Source organism: Plectropomus leopardus, chromosome 18 (genome assembly GCF_026936395.1).
Source record: "Plectropomus leopardus strain MGB_pleo_1.0 chromosome 18, ASM2693639v1, whole genome shotgun sequence".
NCBI lineage: Eukaryota > Metazoa > Chordata > Actinopteri > Perciformes > Serranidae > Plectropomus > Plectropomus leopardus.
Window position 1 is genome coordinate 24959536 of NC_142193.1, and position 18601 is coordinate 24978136.

The 18601-nt window shown below is 39.5% G+C and overlaps 1 protein-coding gene across 3 annotated transcripts in view; it reads left to right on the forward strand.

The window, feature by feature from the left end:
* The window catches only part of cacna1ha (calcium voltage-gated channel subunit alpha1 Ha), a 143577-nt gene that overhangs the window by 76977 nt on the left and 47999 nt on the right, over window positions 1-18601 (forward strand). For all 3 annotated transcript variants that reach the window (XM_088090979.1, XM_088090977.1, XM_088090978.1), the window contains exons 6-9: window positions 5626-5785; window positions 10997-11321; window positions 15299-15391; window positions 17335-17573. In XM_088090979.1, the coding sequence (XP_087947105.1) occupies window positions 5626-5785; window positions 10997-11321; window positions 15299-15391; window positions 17335-17573 (817 nt within the window). The remainder of the gene's footprint in view (window positions 1-5625; window positions 5786-10996; window positions 11322-15298; window positions 15392-17334; window positions 17574-18601) is intronic.

Below are 18601 nucleotides of genomic sequence, written 5' to 3' on the forward strand. Positions count from 1 at the left end.
TATTAACCAGCATGCATTAGGCAAGCAGCCAAGCTGTTTTTCAGGCTCAGTCTGCCAGTGTTGGTAGCCATTTTGCTCAATCGCCTCCCCTAAACAGGTTTGTACAATAGGTTTAAACTGTTCTTTCTGTCTAGTACACAGCTGTTTCAGTCTGGTGTCAACCCTTTTGGTATTTTACAGATTCAACTGATTTTATTGTTAAGGAAACACAATTTATTTGGAAAAAATAAATCAGTTCTGACAACACTGAAGGACCCAGGGGAGGACAACTGGAAAATGGCAGGTATTTTTGCTATGCTGACTGAGTATGTTGTCAGGTTATAGATGTCTGCTTCCTGTCTGGCTGTGTGTGTGTGTGTGTGTGTGTGTGTGTGTGTGTGTGTGTGTGTGTGTGTGTGTGTGTGTGTGTGTGTGTGTGTGTGTGTGTGTGTGTGTGTGTGTGTGTGTCTGTGTGTGTGTGCTTGAATGATGACCTCGCTTCCCCAGAATAAGCCAGTTATTCGCCTGTGACACAGAATGACCCGAGATTCTTCCACGTAAACGATGACGTTATATGTTTGTAGAAGTGTGCGTCTGTGTGTTTCAGTCAGTGTTCGGGTGCCGTGGGCACCGTGGATAACCAAAACACAATCATAAAGCATGGCAGGTTGTCTGTTTCTCTCAAGCTATCATCACAAACAGTCTCACACACAGGGACACACACACATTTGCTGCATTGTTCTACCTCTGCGAGGACTGAGAATTTAACATTAACCTTAACCTCATCGCTAAGCTAACAGTAGCCCCGAGAAGCAAACTTTACAGTCATGGACAAGGTGAAGTGAAACTTACGTTATTGTAACTAGTTTTCAGTCGCAACCTGAGGGGTCTGACACGGAGATGAAGATGGAGAGAAGAAAGAGGGAGAGAATTACAATGAGAGGTTTTACTCGGGGCTGGAAACTCAAGGTCATGTTGATACACAGACATACCCCGAAGCCCACAGATTCGTATTCTCACAGGTACGCACAAACACCCTGAGGATGTTAAACACCAGCTTCCTTCCTTCGATTTTCCTCTCTTTTCGTCTCTGTCGGATTCCATCTCATCTTTTGTTTTCTCTTTCATCTGAGTTGTGATCGGAGATGATGGAGAGCGTTTGGGGGTGAAAGCCAGCTGGGCTAATAGCCAGGCTAAAGTTTTTCTCTCCCTACTTACCGTCACTGTTTGTCTCAAAGTATTCTGCTTTCGCTCCGTCTCCCTGTATGTCTTTCTGCCCCAAGTGGATGGGAAGTATTCATTGTAAGACAGATATTAAATGTGTTTTTGTGCTGTAGCCTGGCTACAGTGAGCAGCACTGTCTGATCCCTACAACAAGTACTTTGTGAGCAAAGGAAAAACTACAGCTCCCATGAGAAAAAAAACTACAAGTCCGGCACCACGGCTGCTCACGTAAACTCACGCATGGACTCACCTCTTCTGTCGAGCCATGACATCATGGACATACAAAAAAAACTGGAAACAGCACTGGAAGTGCGGCCCTACTCATTCTTGTGAAAGTTTCTCAATGGTGCACGAAGCCAAAATGGTTTAACTGCTGCAAATAAAATTACCCTGAAGGTCAGCACTGCTTCTGCAAATTTCCAAACATTTTGACTTGACAATCCTCCAAGGAGGATTGAAAAATTGTCCTCATTAAACTTGTGTTGAACAGGGTAAATTTGCAGGGGTTACTCTTTTCCTCTGTGCACTCTTTTTTTTTGAAGCCTTGCACCTAAGTGATGTGCATATAATTATTTACGCAGCTGATCGGCACTGCTTCTGCTTAAGCAGGTCCACTAGACTTCCGCTGGTTGAGTTGCACACTTCCGATTTAGCGTTCCGGTAACTTTAGTGGGGATAAAAGGATTAAATTACACTGCGGCTCTTTTAGACTTTCCAATAGTAAGTGGACTTAATGGATTAAATCTTGATAGTGGAAAAAAAGTTATTTTGAGGACATTGTGATGCTCAGTGATTTACAGACGTCTTTCGCCATGTAAGTCGATGGGAAAAACAATTTTTGGGCCACAAGGCATCACATAATGGTGTAATTACACTCTTTGGCCACTATGAAAATTGGTTTCAAAGCCCAGTGTACCTTCTGGGGGCCCACATATCATATGGCGCTTTCCAAATGCACTGGGAAATCATATTGACAGATTTTCCATTTGGATATTTCAATTGGAACCCCCCTGTCTAAAATATTTCTTTATTCCAAAATATTACTTTACAAAAATGTATTATTTAATGCATTATTAATATTATGCTTATTCTCAGATCCCATTACATATGCTCATTACTCGTTTTTCTATTCTTAGTCAGTATGGTTAGAAAAATGTTGTGGAAAGCTGTTTCTTCATCCTTGTTGTTTTTTTAACAGTGAGAATGATTTCACATACTTAATTCCTCCCATATCTGATCTAAGAGGCAAGTTAATGACTTTATTAAAAGGTTTTCTCATCAATTAGGCTGAGGTCCACAATCCAGCGTGTTGACAAAAGGAAAAATAGAAAAAAATTTTTTTAAGTTTTTCCATTATTTAATTTTTTTCTTTTTGTTTCTTCTCAACAACATCACCCCCGTCACTTCTCGCTGGCTAAAATAATGTTTACTGCTCGGCAAAATGAGAGCAAATATTTTTCTCCAGAAATTCAGGCCTGTGGAAACTTATCCATGACTTTGTGGATAGATTGCCCCCTCTCTGTTTCAAATGCTTTTATCGAGTCCGCCACTTGTGCACCATTAGATTGCATTAGTTTAATTAAACCTACTAGAGTGCTTTGCAACTCTGGGAGTACAAGCAGTGTCAATCCAGTTTTAAATCTTTCTTGCATTTTCTAACCCTGCTTGTGATATTCTAAGAAGTGAAACTCAGTGTATTGCTGAATCACATCTCTGCACCTAAAGTGGTGTTTGGAGAAACCATTAGTGTTCTGCTTAAGGGGTGTAAGTGCTGTGAAGGTGTTTGTGTTTGAGCAGATTTCACAGCGCACAGATGCCTCTATAGTAAGGCATCTGTGCACTGTTTACTCAGTGTGTGCATGTGTACATCTCCATGTGCTGTATTCACATAAGTAGACGGCAATATTGTAGTGTCACTGGAGTATTGCTGTCTACCTCAAGCCAACAAACAGTTTTTTGGTTTTATGATGAGAAGTGTGCATCATTAGAGTGTGTGTTATGTTTTCTCATTTTACGTCTGTGTAACTTCTATTATGTGAGAAACAACAAAGCGAATAGCCTGTTGACAGATATGAAAAGGCAAGCGTGTTGAGAATATAGGGGATCTCAGTCAAGATAATAGGAGCCAGACTGGTGATGAGACAATGCTTTAAACTGGGCATTTTGTCGATTTTCTGGTTTCTATTCCTCTCCAAAGCTATGACCACATCTCATTAGAGCTGCGTTTTGATGGATTGACCGTCACCTGCCTGGCTGTCACATATCTCACAAAAATGCATTATAGCACAATGCAGCTCTAGGTCTGCAGCTGGTCTGTGATCAGGGAGGATGGATGGCTGGCTGACTGGACCGGTGAATGATGGATGAATTTAGAGAAGACTTTCTTATATCCGCCATCCCAAAGTCTATGTTAATAATACAAGCAAATGTCACCCAAATCAGATTTTTAGGCTGTCATGTGACACACATCGGATTTTTTTTTTCAGAGTAATGTGGGCACAGAAATCACATTTTTTTTAAATCAAATCTGGGCCACATTCATACATAGCTCTAAATCTGATAGATTACCGATCTGCTGGCCATGAAAGTCAAATTGAAACTCATGTTTGTTTTTCCCATAGATCTCTGTTTTTTTTACCACATCTTTAACTGCTCAGACGCACTCACCATACAGTTTCGGTCCATTGAAACTACGAAATACTGCCGTGACATAACGCTGCTGTGGTAGGCTGCCCCAGCCAGCTGGACTGCCAGACGCTTTCTCACAGGGGACAGTTTGCCTTCATGCCGTGACAGTGTTGTCGTGAGGCGCCAACAGAGATATTGGAATGTAGCCCTGGACATCCTAAGGTTTGGAGGAACAGTTTCTCTGTGACACCCTCCACATTGCGGCCTCACCACTCCTGACTCCTCTCCCAGCCGCACCCACACCTCTCTCTCCACAGAACTACCAGGAGTAGCTACTGAAAGAGCAATGGATTTTTCTTCATCCTCTCACCCTCATGCCGTTGTTTTACTTGCACATAATCCCAGAGCCTCCGTAGTCCGTAAATAATGTTCCATTTCACAATAACTTGAAAACAGGTTCAATGATGCCATGCAGCATAATAATTAGCCTCTGTGTGCTTCTGTTGCCATTTGAGAAATTTTTTTTTTTTTGAAACAGTGGGCAATCCTCTCCTCAACATGACAACCTCGCAGCAAATCATCAACGAGATGAACATTATTCACTTTTTTCTCATATGCCTGCTTTGCAAATGTGACACTTTTTGTTATTGTCATTGTTTGCATGTGAGGTGTTTTAGGGCAGAGATCCTTTCATGCTGATGTCAGATGGGGGTCACTTCAAACACGAATGTGTTCTTGGCAGAAAGATTGGATGTGAACGTATTGTGAAGAATAAAGCAGAGACCCATGTCAGGAGATTTTATTCTGTGGGAACACCAAGAAAATATGTTCTGAACTGCAACTTTGTGGCTAAAGAGTGCACACAGGAGCAGACATGCATGAACACAAATGAGACAACACACATTAAACGCTGATGAGTCATTCTCTCTGAGCGGGGACGCTTAGTGCTTCACAGAGTAGCAACATTAAAAAAATCCTCTGTCAGGACACTTTCTATACTTGTGCACAACTGGGAGGTTGAATAATACCCCATTTGCTCATCTGTGCTTCCAAACATGCATAAATAATGAATGAAAATCTTCTAGACAATTGTATGAGTTTGATTTTACTCGGACTTAGTGGAAATGTATTTAATATTGATAATAGCTTTGATAATATTTAGCTTCTGGTACAAAATTAATAAGAACTCTTGTCAGCTCAGCACAGTTTAGAGCCATTCTGATGATTTTAAAACTCCAAACCAGAGCATTTGTTTTTGTTTTTCACCAAATGATAATGGATTCAGAGAAAACTTTCTCCTGCAGTGAAACAGCACAAACAGTCCAGAGATAAGATTTCAGAGACTAGAGGAGATTTACATTTGAATATCATTACCACAGTCAATATTAGCAGTTACACAAAAGAATTTGCCATACTGTAAGTCGGGTCATTATAACAAGGCTGCGATATGTGAATGGGGGCCAGAACACATTATGAGGGACCTCAGGGACTAGATCCTTGACTTTGCTGATGCTAAACACATCTGACAACTAGAGATGGATGCTGAATGCATGTGGTTAGATAATACTAGCCACAGGGAAGCTGTGAGTTCAAATCCCAGAGGATGAAATAATGTCAAACTGTCACTTTCAGTATTGTCATCACTTGTAATTATATTGGCTGTGGGGACAAATTTGTAGGTTCCAAGATCGCAAGATCAATAGAGGTTGTCAGGGTGTGCAGTAACCAGAGAACTAGTCTAGCTCCTGCACCACATGAAAAACTCATGTTTACTTTTTGTGTCTCACTCTGTAGGTATGCGGATCCTGGTGACACTGCTGTTGGACACCCTGCCCATGCTGGGAAATGTCCTTCTCCTCTGCTTCTTTGTCTTTTTCATCTTCGGGATTGTGGGAGTCCAGCTGTGGGCGGGGCTACTGCGCAACCGCTGCTTCCTGGGAGAGGATGTCAAAACGTAAGTAATTTGGTCTTGTGATACAGCGTTTCTGGGGCCAATTTTGACTTCAAAGTCGGACGGGACGCAGTAGATATAGGCATATTCCTTTAAAGGACTTTTAGTTTTCAGAAAGCTTACCCCCACTCTCACAACCAAGTTTTTCCACAGATTTTATATGATCTGGATAGCAGTGACATAAATATTTTATACAGCAAAAAACAGCAAATAACGATAAAATTGATCAATATATTGACTTACCCCATAGGCGAAAAATTGCTGAATAAAATTTCTCCGGGGATAGTTATAAAACTAGAGCCTCTAGACTTTAAAAAAAAAGTTTTCTGAGGCAAAACAAATCATGAATTCACAATTTTAAAAGTTATTTTTATTTGAGATAATATATGATTGTATGTTGGCATAGTTCAGGCAATCACATTGCTGAATAAACTTTGAACAAAAACAACCAAGGTGGTACAAATAAAGCAAAATGTGTAAAGTGAGTAGTAAATGCATATTTTTCATGATAATATGCAACAAATAATGCAAAAATATACTGTTTTTGTCTCTTTATACTTCTGAAGACACAAAAAAAATACGATTTTACCTCCATTAAACCACACGAACTCAAGATTTCAAAAATGTTCATCCTTTGACGATGTTTGAACAAGACCATCCAAGCACCACATTAGAGTGGTGCAGGAATAACTTTTTTTTTTTTATAGGCCATCACGAAAGTTAGCATCACCCTGATTCCCTTGACAACAGAAAACATAAAAGCCTTTTAAGCCTGTGTTAACCACACAGCTTATGTCAGACATCCACCCGAAAAAGCCATTCCGAAAACCCACTGTCTTTGGAAGTAGCACAAATGGTCCCAGGAAATTGCCACGTCAAGACCACGACCAAATCTAGATTAGATTTGAGTGAGGAAGCACTTTGGTGAGAATAGGATGAGATTTAAGTTCTTTTTCCTTGAGTATAGACAAAGCAGAGATTTGTGGGAAAAAAACTTAGGCTGGTAAACTTAGAAGTTGCAATCAATTTTTAATTTCCCCCACACTGAAAAAAGTCCTTCCACCCTGCTTTGCAAGTGCTGTTCTCCACTTCCATATGGTGACCAGAACTGCCTCCAGCAAGCACACATGAAATCTTCAAACATGCTCAGCTCACTTAGCTCAAACATGATCCGTCTTTCTGTCCTTTTCCCTCTCTCTCCTTCTGTTTACATCTTTCTTCCCTTCTCTCCTTCTGCTTCTCTCTTTTTTTTCTCTCTCTTGTTAGAGTTTGTGTTGGGTTGTCATATGGTGTATCAGTCAGCTGTTGCCTGTAGCAAAAGTACAGAAATTGTAACTTGTTAGAGTACACAAACTGAATAGCGCCCTCAGGATGTAAACTACCGTATGGCTTCACACACACACAGGAAGAAGCAAGGAGAGGAAGAGAAAGACAAAAAGAGAAATGAAGATATGGAGAGGGATAAAGCTGTCTTAGTCCTTAGTCATTAATGAACTTGTCTTTGAATTAGAGAAGTCCAACGCACCAGTTCTAATGTTGTAATATGCAGAAATGAAACTCCTCTTCTTTGCAGATGATGTGGTTCTTGTATTTTAAGATGGTTTAAAGTATAGCTGGAATATATTACAAAAAGAAATGCCAGATGTAGGCTTGTGGGAAATTAGTTTGTGAAAAGTGATCACACCAAATAATGCCACAACTTTGGATGAGGAATAAGCATAACAGGAAATTATTCAACAGAAATAAACATTTGAAACTCTCAGGAATGAAGTGATGAAGTTCCCAAATAGATTTAAATCTTATCTGGGTTTTACCAGATTGACAGAATTAAAATTTACATTTTGACAGATCCAAAATGGAGAAAAACACTGACAAGGCACCGATTTGGTAAAAATGACACAAAAAGACAAAGCTGTGTTTCCTTCCACACTGCACTCATTATGAATATATTAGATAAACCCATGCTCCCAGTATCTTATCTTGTTGCGTGATGAATAAAATACATCTCATAAGAGAAAAGCAAGAACCAGTATCCCCCAAACAAGACAAACAGGCACACATGCACACACACACAGACAGGAAAAAAATAGCAGAGTCACCAATTTAGCCTTGGGGGTTAGAATTATGCAAAAGAGAAAGAAAAATTGCTTCAGTGTCCACAACCCCAGGAAGCCAAAAATGTCACTTAGACATCCTTGAACTAATTCTGTTTTGATGTAATGGTACAAATTGTACCAGAGTCGATGTTGCTGAGCCCTTCCTGTGTGTAAGAGAGAAAGACAGAAAGAGAACAGCAGCTTAATTTTTCATAGGCGAGACTGCTGTGTTTTCTCTCACTGAACAAATGGTTGTCTGACCTCCAGTACGATATGAATCCTGATTATCAGTGATGTACTGCATTTACTCAACTACTGCACTGAAGTAAAACTTTCAGGTGCTTGTATTTTATTTGAGTATTTCCATTTTATGCAGCTTTATACTTCTACTCTACCACATTTCAGAGGGGAACATTTGACTCTTTACTTCATTATGTACATCTGAAAACTTAAAATGCTGGTTAATTTACAGATTCAGATTACAAATACCAAATAATTTTGATAAATAAATCATAACAAATCATTATATGTTATAAGACCTGACCCCAAGGGGGGGGTTTACATGATATCCAGCAGTGTAAATATACACATCAACCTACTGAAACCTGGAACAACCTCATTTTTCTTGTGCTGGATTCAGTTGCCTTTCACAAATGTTTAAACCTTTGTGCCCCGAGCAAATTGTTTTTATTTCTTTCAAAAACATGGGGGAAAGGGCAAAGAGCAAGTAGGCAAGAAATGATCCGCAAATTGCAACAAAGAAGTATGTTTTTGAAAATTATATTTTAAAAAAGCTAGGAAAAATGTCCAGAAAACTATATTTAAAATTAAAAAATTGAAAATTAAAATTAAAATTAAAATTTTAATTAAATTTGTTATTTTTCAGCTAATTTTCTTGTTCTTTTTACTGATTTCTTGCTAATTTTGAGTTTGTTTCCTCCTAAGTTGCTCATTGCTTTTGTCGCTTGTTTTTGAAAGAAATCAAGCCAGCAGGTTACAGGGAAAAATACGGACTGGCTGAAACATAATTGGAGTCAATCAGACGACATTCTGGCAAAGAGTACAACCCTTTCCCAAACTGGTCCCTCTCTACTACTTCAGCACTGTCACTCCACATAAAGGCACACTTACTGCTGTGGAGAGCTCTCCACTTTAAAGGAGGATATAAATAAGCAGGTAAACCGTGGGATGCACTTTTAACTGTGAGTCGGAAACAGCTGTCACTATGGAAGTGATAGATACCTTGCTCCGTCAGATTTGTAGGTACTGTTTCACTTTAAATACAAAATAACCTCAAAATAATAGGCATTTTTTTAGCTATGCCACTTTGGGATAGCTTTGATTTTGCAAATCAGATGTTGAATGGACACTCGCAGCCAACATGAGATTGAGCCTAACTGTAATATCCTTTCTATAAGGTAGAACTAATTGATGAATAGATGAGACACAGTGGGGACAGTTTTAACCAAATTCCTGCAAGCTGCAGTTTTGGCTGAAGTGTCCACAGCATTCAGCTTAAGTCTTTATCATACTCTGCTCTGTTGGTTGCAGCTGTAGTTTCATTTTTTAACTACTAAGCAATTATAAGATAGAGGGTTCATCTACCCCATTACTCTGTTGTTCAGAGGATTGTAAATCAGTGATTGAGATGCTGTGGGAGAAGAGAACACACAGTCTAAGTGGAGATGCAGTGTGAAAATAGCGTGGGAGTATTAGTTGGTCTTTCTCGCTGGAGGTGTTTTGTGGCAAATTCAAAGATAACATCTGTGATTGGATGTGTGCCTATTTGATAAGCTCGCTAATACATCAGCTGTCATTGATCACGCTGTTTGCTAACATGTAATTCAGGTTTCTGTCTGGGAAATCAACTTTAAGCTAAAGTTTATAACCTCTATTAAAAAATGACAACTTTTTGTCATATTTGCTTAAACTTTCACTATATCCTGACAGTAGCACATGACACAGATAATCTGTGACTTGGTTCATCCTAGTGCTTCCAATGGCTCTTACAAGAATCCACCGCGAACAAAATCATCCAATCAGGGTTAGGAGGAGTTTCTAACAAATGTTGATCAATGCTTGTGTGCACACTGCACTGCAGACAACAGTGTACATGGTAAAGTCAAATAAACTATGAGCTAAAAGGAATGAGCTAACAGATAAAACAAGACTAAACATCAGCCCAGCTTGTCAGATATCAAAAGAGCCATGGTACCAGGATTCGATCAAAACCAATCCCTGGAACGGGATCACAAACCTCTTTAAGTTAAGAAAAATATTATTGAATATGTAGATAAACCTATCCCGGGAACAGGATCAGTTTTGCCGGCTTGGGCTTGAATTAACTCTTTCTTTAGGTTGCTTTTTGTCATCTGTATTCGACTGTTAACTCTTCTTTGCCTTTGCCTTTTGATGGCAGTGCAGCGTGTGCATGAGCAGTGATTGACAAAGTGTTTAAGACTCCTTGACTCTGAAGAAATATTTTTGTTTAGGTGTAGTAGATTCTTGTAAATGTCATAAGCAGCACTAGGAGGAGACAGAGGAAACTATTTTTTTCACAGATTAACTATCTTGTGTACTACTATCGGGATATGACAATATGACACAAAGTGGTTTTTTTTTTTTTTTTATAATAGTGACCTATTGTAGCTTTACTACCCCAAAGGATAATTTGAACCTTCCTATTGGTGAAGGGAACAATAGGAGCATTAAAAAAAAAGCTTTCTTACTGCAAGAAGTGCAAACAATGTTTTGTAATTTTCTAAGAAAGTAAAGGGATTATGTATATTTCACAGTCAATGTCCTGAAGGGGATTTGTGTATTTCTCTTTTCTATGCAAGCCTTCTAAACCTTGAGACAACGAGTAACGCATTATTGAATGATTGCAAATCAGTTTGTCCTGCTTCCTATCACAAAATACATTCTGTATTTTATGTGAAACCGGTTCTTTCCTCGCAACATGAGCCAATTCTCAGTTTATCTGCAGTATATTGCTTATATGACCAACTATAGAACTTGTAGCAACAACAAACATGCATACAAACAAAGTAAAAGCTAAATGTATCCATATTTAATGTATTGTAACAACAGCCATTTGTTTTTTTAATTCTCTTTCCAGAATGTACAACTTGTCCATAAGCGATTATTACATGCCAGAAGAAGGTGAAGACAGCCCGTTCATCTGCTCGGCTCCCCGCGAGAACGGGATGCTGCGCTGCAACAGTGTGCCGCCTCACACAGAGGGCGGGGCCGAGTGCTCATTGGCTGCTCCCCACCAAAGTTCAGCTCTAATTGGATCGGGGTCTGCGATGGGTGGTGCCAGTGTTAACGGCTGTGTTAACTGGAACCAGTACTATAATGCGTGTCGTCCCGGGGAACGCAACCCTCACAAGGGGGCTGTCAACTTTGACAATATCGGCTACGCCTGGATAGCCATATTCCAGGTAAGGAGGGGTGATGGTGCAGAAAGGATGTGGAAGCAGAAACATGGGAGTTTTTAGCAGAGTGCTGAAAGATATGCCTGACTGGTCTGTGAGCTTACAGCTAAGAGTTTTCATGGTTTGTGGACATCCCAATAGACTTAAAGCCCAATGGGAAGGTAGATTAGTTTCTTCTGCATGCATGGATGGTTATAAAATTAAGGTTTTACCAAGAAGACAGTGATGAAGAGGTGATTACAGATGTCAGGCTAGTGAAAAAATGCTATTTCTTCACATACACAAAACAAAACAATTCAGGTGTGTTGATTTTTTTTGTCATCCTTTTTGAAATTCCTCCTCTCACGCCATCAGAGGGTCATGTATCATGATCCCAAAGCCATTTCCCCTTTAACTCGCTGGTTATGAAATAGTATTTTTTTTTCCCCCTCTGGCTGATTCGAGCTCCCCGGGGAAACCATGACAGGCTTTTCCTTATCACACTCTTTGTGCTAATAGTGTCTGCGCTGTTGTGATATGAATTCCCTCCTAATAGATCTGTCCAGGAGCCGCTGATAGATCTGTCTCTGCTTCCAATAGACTTGGACTTGCTCAACATGACTTTCTCAAAAAGAGTCTTACCTTCAAATTACACCAAACAGCACAAATACTCAAGACGCACACACACAAATACACACAGACATACTAATCCCCGATAGGCACTCACAACTTTACAGTTTGTGTGTGTGTGTGTGTGTGTGTGTGTGTGTGTGTGTGTGTGTGTGTGTGTGTGTGTGTGTGTGTGGTCTGAGCTCGCAGTTAGAGGCTTTAAAGATTAGATTTTCTTGATTTCTTTTTTCGTTCCTGGTGGTTTAGCAAACAGCACTTTGAGTCTTAGATGAGATTAGTGTTTTAGCCAGGTATTTGAGATATGTTTGTGTATTTTATGATCTGCAGTAACTGCCAGTGTTTAAGTGGTCGGTGCAAATGATAATTTGAAAATTTGTATGTATTAGTGGTGGGTTTATAGTTGCCAGATAATAATGTGTCTCTACAGTCTGGAGTCGCTGCTGCTACCTGCAGGTGTAGTGATGTTTTTATCAACTGCTTCTTATGGTCGAACAGTCCTGTTTGTGAGTATTTCCGAACACACTCTAAATTCAGAGGTTTTGTGAGTCTGTGAATGCAGCACACATGGAAATCTTAATGAGTTGCGAGGTTGATAATTGATCTGATGGAGGTGCTGCTGCAGAGATGAGTAAATGCAAACGTTTAAGGCTCATTTATACTCCCTTTATGTATGAAAATAGCTACATCCAATTCAAACGTTGTAATTATCACTGTCCTCATACTACCACGTGTCCTTTATGATGGCGTAGATACACCTATGAGATGGCACTAGAAAGCAAAGTCAAATGTTTTTCACAACAACAAATGAGGTGAGTGGGTGTGGCACGAGTAACCGAAAAAAAAGAAAAAAACAAAACTATATATATATATTTGTTTTGGGGGGGGGTTTCCAGCAGTGCTATGCATTTGGTCCAGCCCTAAAAAGAGATGACAGGCAACCATTAATAAATCAATGTGTGAGAAACTTGTTGCATGTAAATAATAATACATGGAACATTAAGTTGGAAATTCCTCCACAGTTTGGAGGCAAAAATATATTGGAATTTAATATAAGTATTTGTCAATAAAGAGTGTATAGTAATGTATATTAATAACGCACCAATACAGACTATTTGTTGACAGGAGCAAATATGAATATAATCAATGAGTAAAAAAGGGTGAAAATGAGACTTAAATAAAAGTGACTGGGAACCAGACAGGGGTAGAAAGAATGTTGAAAAAACAAGAAGGCTCCATTGAATGTTAAATGAGTTGCTTGGCTTGTTATCCCAGTCCACAGTCTTATTCCCTCAGTATCTGTAAATATAAAGAACATGAATTATACATTTCAGCGCAGCATTCTGAAACATTTCAGCCCATGGTTCCAAATTGAGTTAATTCAGGGTTACCCTGGGACTCCTGCAGAGAACAGCAAGCTGTTAACAAGTCACGTTGGGTACCCACCGCGACTGAGTCTTCAGGTTGATTGAGTCCCGCCTAGTTTGTGATAACAATTGATTTTATGTGGGGATGTCAGTCAAACCCAGTTGTGACCCTTGGCTTAAGAACCAAGTGATAGACTTACTTCTGCCAATACTGTAAAGAGAAGAGCTTAGAGTGAAGGAATGATTTGTTAAAAAAAGAGAGAGAGAAAGAGTGGATGATTTATGAAGAAGTAGAGTAGAAAGAAAAAGGATGACAAGGAGGGCAAAGGCATCTCTGGGTTATCAGGCCACTGTTTCTATCAACCTACAGGTTAATGACTATTGATCGTATATACACATACACACACTAGTTCAGTTACACTGTCCATTATGAATCAAGAACAGTGTGTTAGATAAGTCATTATCCAACGACAGCTGAGAACGTGATCTCTGCTCCACATATGTGTCATTAATGTCATTAGCATGAATTACAGGACTCGATGCGTTGCCGGCTGCTGCTGATCTTCACGGGGGGCTGGGTCAGTGAGTGATTTGTTCAGGTCATCGTGTTTGTGTCCTCTCTTAAATTAAGCCAGCGTCAGGTGAGAATCCTCTCGGGCTGGGCGATATGGCTAAGAATGTTAGACTGATAAAATGTTTCACATTTATCATTGTTTCTTTTAAGTTTAAAGGCTTGTTTTTGCTCCTGAGGGAAAGTTAAAGAACCTATAATGTTAACTGTAATTTAACAGAACATTTTCCAAACAAAAGAATATTTCACAAATCTGAGGTAGATTAAAACAGCTATATTAACAAAGTAATGTTATTAAATAAAAATAATGAAAATAGACATAGAAATCTTAATTCTGGTCAGCAGTCAGCAGCAATGAAAGTCTTTCTGATGTGACTGAGGCAGAAATCATGTTTAAAGACAAGGAACTGAATGAACTTTTTATTTGAATTACCTCTAGTCCTGATAAGTCACAGTCATTTGAAACTGCGAGTCACTCATGTGGCCATTAGAGGAACTGCAGTTTTTGGCACTTAAGCACTGGCTTCATTTTTGAGTCCGGGATGTTGCCACTTGGGAGAAACTTGATAGATGGTCGTCTGGCTTTCCACTTATGTTAATTGTCAGTTTAGTTCACGAGATATATGTTTGATTGAATGGCTGTTTGTGCACTCTGACTGTTTCTATAGAATAAAAAGCTGCATAATTATTACATTTTACAGGTAGCTCAGAAATGAGAATCCTCTGCTCCCTTGTTAATCTGGTGCAAGGAGAGCACTTCAGGAGAGAGCGGATTAGTGTCCTCTGAGGCTGTTTGTGTGTGTATGTGCATATATTCTTCTGCTGTGTCTGTTTTTTGGCAGCTTTGTCCAACTAGGATTCATAATGCAAACACAGGAATGTGTCCATGCATGTGCCTGTTGACATGTGTGTTTGGACATTTGTTTAGCGTGTGTTCGCCTCATGCCGTTTTTGCTCTGGCAGTTTGAGTTGTAATGTGTTATGCTAGCTGAGGTGTTAAACGTTGAGGTGTGAGTGTATTATCGGCTTGGTTGAGCTGAGCCACCGCTTTCAGGTCTCAGCATCTCGACTGCTCATTAGCATAGTGGCTACATGAAAGAGCTGCGTCAGTCCCCTAGTGCGTGCGCGCACACACACACACACACACACACACACACACACACACACACACACACACACACACCAGGGAGACCACAGGCTTTTTTTTCAGAGGAATTGCCATTAAAAACTGAATTTGAAATGTACTGCATCTGATGGCTGTGCACTTTAAGTGTCTTTGTGTGTCTGTGTTTGTGTTTGTGTGTGTGCTTGCGTGGGTGTGTTTGTCATATGTTTTTTAAGAAGCAGTGGGCAAAGCCACAAAAGAATGTTTATTTCTACTTGCCTGATCATTATAATACAAAGTCTGTCTCTCTGTGTCTTTTTGTCCTCACCACCAGGTCATCACACTGGAGGGATGGGTTGATATCATGTACTATGTCATGGATGCTCACTCCTTCTACAATTTTATATATTTTATACTGCTCATTATCGTAAGTACCTCCCTGTATTTATTTCCTTTTTTTTGTCAACAACCTTTCTTGATATTTGAATATGTTGATAGGACTCAAAAAGTTCCAAAATAGTAACAAAATTAATTAAAATCTGCACTTTAGATTGGGTCCAAAATACCTGGCCCAGATCTTCATGGACCAGCATGGGTCTTGTTTGAAACCGAACCATGCAAAAGCCACTCCAGCATTTAATGAGCCTAAACCCAATTTGTCTCTGTAATCCTTGCTATAGTTTTTTATTTTTTTAAATTACTTGGCTTTTTATGTTGAGTATCAGCCATCTGTAAAGTCAAGTTATGCACATGAATAACAAGTAGGACGTGGTTCAGAATATGTGCTATAGGAACAGTATATGTGCTATAGGAACATTAATGTTTAGGGGGATTGAGTGACATCTAGTGGTGAGGATTGCAGATTGCAACCAGCTAAAACTTCCCCCGCTTAGAAATCCTTCAGTCTTAATTGTGCAGAGGATATTTATTGTGAGCAGAATTGTTCACAGAGTCCTCTTCCTCTCCAAAACAAATGGACCAGATGATTAAAACTGGTAAAAAAACAAAGATTAAAGCAGTTTCATGTTTAAAAAAATCTGTGTTTTTCCAACTCACTTGTCACGGAGGGGCTACTAGCTATGCTGACTGATGCTAAGATACAATTGGTTCCATCTAGAGCCGATGTTTGGTTTGTCTGGGCTACTGTAGAAACATGGTAGTGAAATATGGTGATCTTTGTGGACGTGGACCTATTTCTTATATATAAAAAAATGGCTAATTCTAAGTTAATTAAAACAACAACAAAAAATCTTATTTTCAGATGATTATACATTACAAAAAACATTTATATACTATATTCCATTTCTGCCAATATATTCCCCTAAATCCTACACACTGGACCTTTAAGCTATGCTTGCCATTGAATTTATTTCTACTATTTTGCAACAGAATCACTCTGAACTCTCTGACATGCATTTCTTTGACCGTGCTCCTCTTTATACGACTCTAAACAGTCTTCAGCTCAGCTTGCATGCATATGTATAACGTGTTGCTCCTGATAGATATTTTTGTGCAGTTACATTTGAGTCCTGCCTCGGAAAAGCCAGAATAACCTTTCTAAGTCAAACCACCAAAAACTCTGCTTGGAGCACAACTCCCCTCTGTTCAACCTCGCTTGCTTCTTATCGTGTACAAGTTCACTCTTATCGCGCTGTGGTAGGGGTTTTCAAAGATCCCAGCTTTGGCTATATTTCACAATGCTGTATGAGCTCCTTGCCTGCCAGTCGATTGATGTCAAAGTGCTTATTATGTATTCGGAGGGGGACAGAGGGAGGAGAAAAATTGGTGAGAAAGAGAAGAGAAGGGGGAGTGGACGAAAGGCTGGAAGAAAAACAAATTGATCCATTTAGACAGTGGGTGAGACAGAGAGAAAATAATTTTTTCAAAAGATGGAGAAAGTGCTCATCTAATTTCCTGTCGCCCTTTCTGTAACACTCAGTAATGGCCTGTTAAACAGACATTTCTTTCTAGACTTGATAGATATTTCTAACTCCCTGTCAAGGCCATCTCATCAGAGCATGATTTAGATTTTAAAATTTCCATGCAGTGATAAAACCAAAGTCAGTTTTATCACCCCAGGATCCTGCAACAGGCTGCATCTTAATAATACATGAGCCCTAATCGGTTTCTTGTTGACACAGTGTTTTATTACACTTTTAACACCTTGAGGGATGAGCCGTTCCTTAAATAAAATATTGATGAAGTAGCCACAGTGTTCGATTTGAACAGTAAGAGAGCAGGAAAGATTCCACAGATATAACAGCACTTTCGAAGAGTAGGTTTGTGGGAGGACAGTTAACCCAACTCTTCCTATATTATTATCAATTTGCCACAGCTTTATGACCCAATTCTTTATAACTCCGCGACCAGGTGGGCTCTTTCTTCATGATCAACTTGTGCCTCGTGGTCATCGCCACCCAGTTCTCCGAGACGAAGCAAAGGGAGAACGCCCTGATGAGGGAGCAGCGCGCTCGCTACATGTCCAACGACTCCACACTCGCCAGCTATAGTGAACCGGGCTCCTGCTACGAGGAGATGCTACGCTACATCAGCCACCTTTATCGCAAGTTCACACGCAGGCTGCAGAGGATATACTCCGGGTGGCACAGGTGAGATATGAGGCTGTTTTTGGTGATATTATTTATTTCTTTTTTCCAGAAATATCTAGTCAAATACAGATGACATGATGTTAAACTAACATTTTTTTGTTTTCCACAAAATTAAAATCAATATGTGGTAGTAGCTGACAACAGGTTGGATGGAGGCAAACTTTCTGTTTTTTTTGTTTTGTTTTGTTTTGTTTTGTTTTGTTTTGTTTTGTTTTGTTTTGTTTTGTTTTGTTTTGTTTTGTTTTGTTTTTGTTTTTGTTTTTGTTTTAAAATGTGTTTGTTTGTGCTTAGGAGTGGCTTCTACTTGTATCATTCTGTACCCCCTGTAGAAATTTAGAGGGTTTTGCAGGTCTGTTAATGCAGCTCTGGCTTAACTTTTAATTAGTTCCTTTTTCCACAGCAGCAGTTTGTAAGGTTTGAGTTGTGGGTTAGGAATTGATCAGTTAGTCCAATCAGAACAGCTGATCAGCACAATGGATAAAAAGAGCAGCTGCTGCAGAGACGAGTGAAAGCAAACCTTTGGACCCAATGCAGAGAACAAAAAAGTTTCATACTTACTGATGCTAACATTTTTCTGCTCCATCCAAGCCCAGAGTGCTTTCTGTACTCCATGAATGCGGTGCAGAGTAGACTGAATGTTACATATTCCAACAGCACTCCTAATGACGGTCCAGCAGATGTTTTAATTGTGGCAGGCCGCCATAAATAAATGCATGTGTGGGAAACTCTGTGTTCAGTAATCATCCAGTGAGGAGTATTTTTTATTTTTATTTTACACATGCTTGTAGATTTTCTGCAATATTAAGAGGAAGACTGTCAGAAATATCAGCAGAAATTCCCTTTATTTAAATTGTAATCACCATTTTCCCCCATGTTTAATTAATCGTGGCTATCCCCAGCAGTTCATAGTTTTTGCTGGTCCTCCTGTGTCTATTTGCAACATTGTATGAGTCATTTGGGGCAACTAAAATGTGTGTTGTTATGAGAATCTAATAATTGCGTTAGTGTGCTTTGGTTATTTGTATTTC